The sequence below is a fragment of the Bufo gargarizans genome, chromosome 8 (assembly GCF_014858855.1).
Source record: "Bufo gargarizans isolate SCDJY-AF-19 chromosome 8, ASM1485885v1, whole genome shotgun sequence".
Lineage (NCBI taxonomy): Eukaryota > Metazoa > Chordata > Amphibia > Anura > Bufonidae > Bufo > Bufo gargarizans.
In genome coordinates this window covers 186,805,803-186,814,621 of record NC_058087.1, presented here as the reverse complement: position 1 = coordinate 186,814,621, position 8,819 = coordinate 186,805,803, and the positions used below count along the sequence as shown (strand labels likewise).

Below are 8,819 nucleotides of genomic sequence, written 5' to 3'. Positions count from 1 at the left end.
AGACTCCAGGCTGTTCTTGTAAAAGATAAATCAATTAAAATCACCTGACCACAAGGACACAATCATCCATGCTTTACACTGCAGGATATATTAAAAGAAAACGGAGAAGATATTTGTAAACAACTTTATTGATAGAAATGTATGAAAGCCCTATATCCTCCCGAAATCCCTGGTCATGGGGGGGGGGGGGGGGGGCCTCTGTCCTGTAGGTGTAATCAGAAGGACGGGTCTCCGAAGCCCACCTCCTCCTGGAGCTGCTGGATCTCTGTCAACAGGGTCTGATCCTGTACAAGTAACTGCGGGAGACAGAAGACCATGCATTAGTATGTGACCGGGTACCGGATATACCCCCAGATACAGTATACTACCCAGTATATACCCCTATATACAGCATATACCCCCACCCATATACAGTATACTACCCAGTATATACCTCCATATACAGTATATACCCCCATATACAGTATACTACCCAGTATATACCCCTATATACAGTATACTACCCAGTATATACCCCCACCCATATACAGTATACTACCCAGTATATACCTCCATATACAGTATATACCCCCATATACAGTATACTACCAAGTATATACCCCCATATACAGTATACTACCCAGTATATACCCCTATATACAGTATACTACCCAGTATATACCCCCACCCATATACAGTATACTACCCAGTATATACCTCCATATACAGTATATACCCCCATATACAGTATACTACCAAGTATATACCCCATATACAGTATACTACCCAGTATATACCTCCATATACAGTATATACCCCCATATACAGTATACTACCAGTATATACATTCATATACAGTATATACCCCCCATATCCCAGTATATACCCCCATATACAGTATATACCCCATTTTCTATCTCCTGTAAGGGGGCATCTTTTCATCTTACCCTTTCTCAGGAGGTCTGAACGCTCCCCTTACTGCCGCTGACTACAATGATGGGGGTTGTACCCTAGAGGGGCAGCGCACACAGGAGCACTCACCTTCCTGGTGTATTTGTATGACTGTTCGGCCTCCAGTTGTCTTCTCGTCTACGAGAAATATCATAAATGAGTATGAGGAGCTTCTCCACATCCGGTCTGGATATTGGGGGTTGTCTCTACAGCCGACTCTCCCCCAAGTCTAATATGTAGACCCCTCCATCCTCGCCTCGGGTTAGGTTTCCACATGCTGGGTGGAGTAGTCTGGTTTCCCACTTACCTTCAGGCAGACGAGGGTCAGGTAGCCCCACACCTCCGCGTTACTGTTATTTAGGGCATTGGCCTCGGAGAGCGCGTCCTCCGCTTCCTGCAGCTCCTCAAGCTGGGAATGAAATGAGCAGTCTCAGAAATACTCCGCACGTACCAGATTCAAGACCTCTGCTTGCTGTCAGTGATTGGGAACATTCTTGTCCATGTCCAGCAGCCGTGAATGGATCTGGATAAGTCTCTCAATGTTTCCATTCAGTAACAGAAAGCAGAGAGAATGATTAAAACCTTACCCTGTAACAAGCGACGCCGGCTCCCAGCCAGGTCAGGCAGGTTGGGGAGCGCCTACAGGCCTGCAGGTAAGTCGTCTTCGCCTTCTCAAACTGAAATATGAAGAACACGGAGAATACAGAGTATAAATACTGAGGTAAGTACATGTCCAGCTGCTGTAAATGTCTACTCAGTATGACGGCTGCCATATTGCTGCAGACATCTCTGCGGAGAGCTATCTGGACCGGGCGGGCTCCTGTCTTTATACCTAATGTTATCCCATGGGGGGCGCTACAGTGAGGTATTCAGCTGCAGCACAGAAACTGGCACTAGAGGCTCCATGAGCGGGTGTCGCCATGTCACACAGGGGCCTGGGGGTTGTTCCCAATCTGACAGTTTCAGTCTGGTCCACAGGTGTAGATGATCTTTCTGTCACCCGGGGAAAAAATAGTCATTTTCCTGCCCTAGACCTAAATCTAAATGCCCCGGCCACAGCATGTCACTGAAGCTGATTCTCTTAGGCCCCATGCACACGGCCGTGTTTCACAGCCGTGTGCGGGCCGTGGAACCGCGGCCTGGATCCCTCCTGAGAGCAGGAGCGCACGGCGTCTCTGGTTGCTATGACGCCGTGCGCTCCCTGCTGCCGGCACAGTACAGTAATACACTGGTATAGATCATACCAGTGTATCACTGTATTGCGGCGGCAGCAGGGAGCGCACGGCGTCATAGCAACCAGTGACGCCGTGCGCTCCTGCTCTCAGGAGGGATCCAGGCCGCGGTTCCACGGCCCGCACACGGCTGTGAAACACGGCCGTGTGCATGGGGCCTAATCCTGTATTATACTCCAGAGCTGCACTCACTATTCTGCTGGTGGAGTCACTGTGTACATACATTACATTACTTATCCTGTACTGATACTCAGTTACATCCTGCATTATACTCCAGAGCTGCACTCACTATTCTGCTGGTGGAGTCACTGAGTACATACATTACTTATCCTGTACTGATGCTGAGTTACATCCTGTATTATACTCCAGAGCTGCACTCACTATTCTGCTGGTGCAGTCACTGTGTACATACATTACTTATCCTGTACTGATCCTGAGTTACATCCTGTTTTATACTCCAGAGCTGCACTCACTATTCTGCTGGTGCAGTCACTGTGTACATACATTACTTATCCTGTACTGATCCTGAGTTTTACATCAAGACACGGAGGCTCATATTGCTTTCTCCTTCTTTACTAACCACCAATAGCAGCAAAGATAGAAAAAATTAACATACAGGAAACCATAGCAACCAATGTCCCTCCCCTATGGCCCCTATAATAGGCCGCTCCTCCTATGGCTCCTCCTCTTTCTTTGCTGCTGCCAAGCTAAGTACACCTTTGTCTCTGCTGTGTTGTTTTGTCTTAGGTGTCTCTGTATTTTAGCGCTGCGCTCCACAGGGTGACTAACCCTGCTTGCTAGCAGCGTTCCCCATCGTTTATATTTGCCCCCTTGCCTCTTTTGGGCAGGTGTGGGTGTATTTCTGCGCTTGCCTGTGCGCTTGTATCCTCCCCTGTTCCGTTTGAGTTGTCCACCTGCGCTGCGCCCAGCGTTCTGCTCTGCCCTGCCGCCCACCCCCCCTTGTTCGGTGTACCTCTCCGGCGCTCTGCCGGGATTGAGGTTCGGGTCTTCTCTTCTTGGCGCCATTCGCGTCGCACCTGCGTTCCAGGGAGGCCGCGAGATCTCGCGAGATCTCGGCGGCCATCTTGGACACCCTCTATCATCGGCCGGCTGCGAGATCTCGCGAGATCTCGGCGGCCATCTTCGTTGGGCGGCCGTTCGCGGGCTTCTGGGGGCGGGTTCACGGCGCTTCCTGTTCCTGCCGGTCACTCGCCTCCAGTTGCCTGCACGGTCGGCGGCTCCTGTCCTCGCTGCCTTCAGGTTACCTGCCTATCTCCTGGGGACCATTAGTTAAGTGCCAGCGCAGCCCCTGCTAACGTTAGTGGCCATGTCTGCACCCACCCCCCCTCCTGCCTCCAGTCGCGCCCCCTCCCCCACTGAAGGGTTTAACCCTGATGTTGCTGAGGCGCAGGCCCTTGCGCTTCAACGCTCGGTGTCGGACGCGATTATGGCAGCCATGGGCTCCATGTCGTCCGTCCTCTCGCAGACCGTTACCCAGGCCCTAGCTGCACACCCCGTTAGTGCCCCTGTACAGGGCCACATTGCCGTACCGCAGCCTGCCTCTGTTGATCCCCCTGTGTCACAGGGGACCATGACTGGTGAGCATCTTGCCACCCCAGAACCCGTGCTTAGCTCACGGAAAAGGGCCTCCTCCCGCCAGGCAGAACGGGCGCGGACATGGAAAAGCGCTAGAGCGCAATCTCCGGAACTGTCTGACTCAGATAGAGCTTCAGACGAGGAGGTGTTGGCGGACTTTGAATACGGCTCGGAGGAGGATCTCCCCCCCCCAGTGCAGGGCCCCTCGGCCTCCACTGCGGCAACCTCCTTTGCCACGGCTGTGGCGTCTACATCCACTGCTACCCGCCCTGAAGGGGTGTTGGATGATGCGGGCGAACCTATGTTCGATCCCGAGGCCTTACATCACCCTCGCTCGTCTGAATGGCTTCCCTCTCCCCATGTGGGAGCGTATTTGGAGCACTGGGTGCGTCATTCGCTTAGCCGCGAGTCGCGCAGTAAGCTTAGGGCCGAGTGCCCCCGTCCAGTGGTCCCCAATAAGGTGTGTGACACCCCCTTGGTGGATCCCAAGATGTCACAATTTTTGGCCAAGACGGGTTGGAACCCAAAGAAGGGTCTGGACTCAGCGCTCCGCAGCTGCCAGGACAAGATCCTGGATGTGTTCGGTCCTTTGACTCGGATTTTGGAGATGGCCGAGGCGGCAAAAAGTGAGGGTACCCCAATTGACCCAGTGGAGCTGAGGGGCTGGGCCCAGAGGGCCATTTGCCTTACGGGCAATGCCAATACGGCCGTTGCAATTGAGCGGCGCAAGGCTATCTTATTCAAGATAGACCCCAAGCTGGCCAATTTGGCGCTTACTGAGGCAGGGAAGGACGCCCAAGGCCTCCTCTTCGGCGAGTCCTTTATTAAGGACATGAGCCGGTTCGTGGGCACGTTTACTGCGCTTGACAAGGCCCAAGCTTCTATGCGCAGGGTCTTCCAGGGACGGGTCTCTCATCGGGCCGGCAGTGGTAGGGGCCGCCTGTCCGGCCGTGCAAATTTCCAGGCCCGTGGAGCGAACAGAGGCTCCGGTGGACATCGTCCGCAGTTCCAGGACCCACGCAACGCGTCGCCGTTCTTCTCCACGAGAGGGAATCAATGGCGGTCTCGCTCCTTCCGGGGCAATCCAAACCATCGCAGACCCGTGGGTAAGTGCTCCCCAGATCGGGGATTCTATGGTACCTTGTGTAGGGGGCAGGCTCCGGCTTTTTTCCCACGCTTGGAGCCTCGTTACCACGGACCCGTGGGTGCTGTCTACGGTAAAGGGGTTTCTCATAGAGCTCACGGGGTCTCCTTTTCAGATTCCTTCCCCTCCTCTCGTTCCCCTATCGCGCACGGACCGTGCGTTGGTGGACGCGGAATTACAGGCCCTCAGGCAGAAGTTGGCGATAGAGCCGGCTCCCCCGGCGTCGGTGGCTGTGATCAGCAATATCTTTCTAGTACAGAAGAAGGATGGACAAATGAGACCAGTAATCAATCTTCGTTCCTTGAATGCGGTGGTACGTTACCGTCATTTCAAGATGGAAGGGATCCACCTCCTTCGGGACTTGTTGGTCCCGGGGGACTGGATGGTGAAGCTGGACCTGAAGGATGCCTACCTGACGGTTCCGGTGACCGCGCCTTCCAGAGACCTGCTTTGTTTCAGGTGGGAAGGAGAGGTATGGAGGTTCACCTGTCTGCCGTTCGGACTGTCGTCAGCCCCCTGGTGTTTCACCAAGCTGTTACGCCCGGTCGTATCATGGTTGAGGACTCGGGGCGTGCGCCTCATCATCTACCTGGACGACATCCTTCTGATGCACGAGTCCAAGGCGGGGTTACTGGAACATCTACGCTGGACGGCGGACTTACTGTCGGGTCTCGGTTTCCTCCTCAATCAGGAGAAATCCTGCCTGGTTCCGGCCCAGAGGATGGAATTCTTAGGTTTCACGGTGGATTCGCTCTCGGAGTCACTCAGCCTGCCGGCGGTGAAGTTGCGAGCGATCCGCAAGGAGTTGAGACATGCTCTCCTCGCTCCCCATCTTTCGTTACGTCATCTGGCCCGCATCATCGGCCTGTTGGCCTCGTCAATTCAGGCGGTGTTCCCGGCCCCACTGCATTATCGGGCTCTCCAGCGACTGAAGATCGCCCATCTTCGGACCGGTGCCTCCTTTGCGGACGCGGTGGTTCTGGACTCGGAAGCCCGGGAGGAGCTCAGTTGGTGGATTGCCAACCTGGAGGCGTGGAACGGGAGAGCGATCTTTGGATCCCTGCCGGAGTTGACGATCGAATCGGACGCGAGCCTCCAGGGCTGGGGGGCCCACTGCAACGGGGTCTCCACCGGGGGACCCTGGTCGGCGGAGGAATCCCTCCTGCACATCAACGCGTTGGAGCTACTGGCGGGGTCTTTCGCTGTGAAGAGCTTCTCCAACGGGATCGCCAACGCATGTATCAGGTTACGGATGGACAACGTGTCGGCGGTCCGGTATGTCAACCGCTTGGGAGGTACTCGTTCGGCCACCTTGGCTCGTTTGGCCAAGGATTTTTGGTCGTTTTGCCTGTCCAGGGACATCATGGTGCAGGCGGAGTACTTGCCGGGTTTGAGCAATGTTCAGGCGGATTGGAACTCGCGCTATCTAGCGGACGCCAGCGACTGGCAATTGGATCCGCAGGTGTTCGCAGCGATTGCGGACTTGTGGGGTCCGATGTCCGTCGATCTCTTCGCCTCGCGGCTCAACAGACAGCTCTCCCGGTTCTACAGTTGGCGTCCGGACCCGGAGGCGATGGCGGTGGATGCATTCCTCCAGGACTGGTCGGGGTCCCGCCTGTACGCGTTTCCTCCATTCTCGATGATCCCGAGGACGCTCCTGCAGGTTCTCCGCCATCGGGCGGACCTGGTTCTGGTAGTCCCATTCTGGGGTTCCCAGGTTTGGTTCCCTTCCTTGTTGAAGATTCTGGTGGAAATCCCTGTTCTTCTCCCGAGCCGGTTGGATCTCCTGCGCAGTCCTCAGGGCCTACACCATCCCCTCCTCCTCGACGGATCCCTGCGACTGCTGGCTTGCCGGATCTCCGGACACCTGGATCTTTCGAGGGAGTTTCGACGGCGACTCGACAACTATTGGACAGCGCATGGGCTCCCGGCACCAGAAAATCTTACCGGGCAGCCTGGAGAACTTGGGCTAACTGGTGCTTGGAACGGGACTTGGATCCCGTTTCAGCTCCTGTAGCTGACCTGTTGCTTTTCCTCACCTCTCTGTTTGAGGCGGGGAAGGCGTACCGGACCATCAACCTGTTCCGGTCCGCTATTTCTTCGACCCATGTGGGTTTCGCGGGGGTAGCGGCCGGTCAACACCCTTCGGTGTCTCGCCTTCTTCGGGGGGCTCGGTTGTCTCGTCCCCCTCGGCCTCGTTTTTCCACTACTTGGGATGTCTCCCTGGTATTGGCCTTCTTGGCCTCTTGGCCCGACAATTCTGGGCTGTCACTCAGGCAGTTGTCAGCTAAGTTATTGGCGTTGTTTTGCCTCATCTCGTGCAAGAGAGTCTCGGATGTGAGGGCCCTGGATTATGACGCGCGTTCTTTTACCCCTGAGGGGGTGACTTTTAATATCTCGCGTCGTACTAAGACTAGCATCCGGTTCGTTTCCTACCCTAGTTTCCCTTCTTCTCCTATCTTGTGCCCGGTGGCGTGCCTTCGGGAATACGAGTCCAGGACTCTGGCGCACAGGTCTCCGGCCAGACCGCAACTGTTCGTTTCTATTCGGCATCCGTTCGGGCCGGTGGCTAGCCCTACGTTGGCACGTTGGCTTAAGTGGGTGATGTCGTTGGCGGGTGTTGACACTTCTGTCTTCACGGCCCACTCTGCACGTGGGGCGTCTGCCACCGCTCTTGCGGTTGCGGGGGCCAGGTTGGAGGATGTCATGCGTCTGGCTGATTGGTCCAATGTTACCACTTTCAGGGAGTTCTATTTCCGTCCTCCAGTTCATCTGTTTGCTTCCATTATTGACAGGCTTTGAACTTGCAATATGAGCCTCCGTGTCTTGATGTAAAACTTAATGATTTTCCTATTTCATGACGTAAAGTCATAGTTTTATTAAAGACACGGAGGCGAGTATTGCCCCCCCTGGATTCCCTCCCTTGGGTGTTCTGGTGGTTTATTTTCTTTCAGGGCTCGCTTAGGTTTTTCTTTTGCGGGGTCTGTTGTCCTGTTATTTATTTGTTTAATGCCATTGTATTTATTGTCTGGTTGACTATTTCGTTCCCTTTGTTATGTATGTATAATGCACTTTATTGCCTTTGGTCATTCGTTCCCTATCGGGATTGTTTGTGCAGATGGTTTTCAGGCTCTCTTGTTCCTGACATGCCGGTTTCACCTGGACCCATGGTCTGTTCTCTTTTTCAGGTTGAAGTTTCTTCAAGGAGTGGATGCTGTGTTCCAGGTTAAAGTTCTACCAGGGTTGACCAGGTTGGCGACTGCTGGTTCTCGTTTTCGTCGAGGTTGGAGTTTCTTCGTTCCAGTTACCGTTTGGAGTGTCGTTGGATTGTTCGGGATGTGGCACCAGGATCCCAAAGAAAGAGGAGGAGCCATAGGAGGAGCGGCCTATTATAGGGGCCATAGGGGAGGGACATTGGTTGCTATGGTTTCCTGTATGTTAATTTTTTCTATCTTTGCTGCTATTGGTGGTTAGTAAAGAAGGAGAAAGCAATACTCGCCTCCGTGTCTTTAATAAAACTATGACTTTACGTCATGAAATAGGAAAATCATTAAGTTACATCCTGTGTTATACTCCAGAGCTGCACTCACTATTCTGCTGGTGGAGTCACTGTGTACATACATTACTTATCCTGTACTGATCCTGAGTTACATCCTGTATTATACTCCACAGCTGCACTCACTATTCTGCTGGTGGAGTCACTGTGTACATACATTACTTATCCTATACTGATCCTGAGTTACATCCTGTATTATACTCCAGAGCTGCACTCACTATTCTGCTGGTGGAGTCACTGTGTACATACATTACTTATCCTGTACTGATCCTGAGTTACATCCTGTGTTATACTCCAGAGCTGCACTCACTATTCTGCTGGTGCAGTCACTGTGTACATACATTACATTACTTATCCTGTA

The 8,819-nt window shown here is 53.6% G+C and overlaps 1 protein-coding gene across 5 annotated transcripts in view; it reads right to left on the bottom strand.

The window, feature by feature from the left end:
• Positions 1–182: 182 nt before the first annotated feature.
• Positions 183–8,819, bottom strand: part of CFAP70 (cilia and flagella associated protein 70) — a 50,715-nt gene continuing 42,078 nt past the window's right edge. For all 5 annotated transcript variants that reach the window (XM_044304009.1, XM_044304008.1, XM_044304011.1 and 2 more), the window contains 4 exons: positions 1,518–1,607; positions 1,238–1,339; positions 1,021–1,068; positions 183–296 (listed from right to left, as the gene is read on the bottom strand). In XM_044304009.1, the coding sequence (XP_044159944.1) occupies positions 216–296; positions 1,021–1,068; positions 1,238–1,339; positions 1,518–1,607 (321 nt within the window). In that variant the 3' untranslated portion in view covers positions 183–215. The remainder of the gene's footprint in view (positions 297–1,020; positions 1,069–1,237; positions 1,340–1,517; positions 1,608–8,819) is intronic.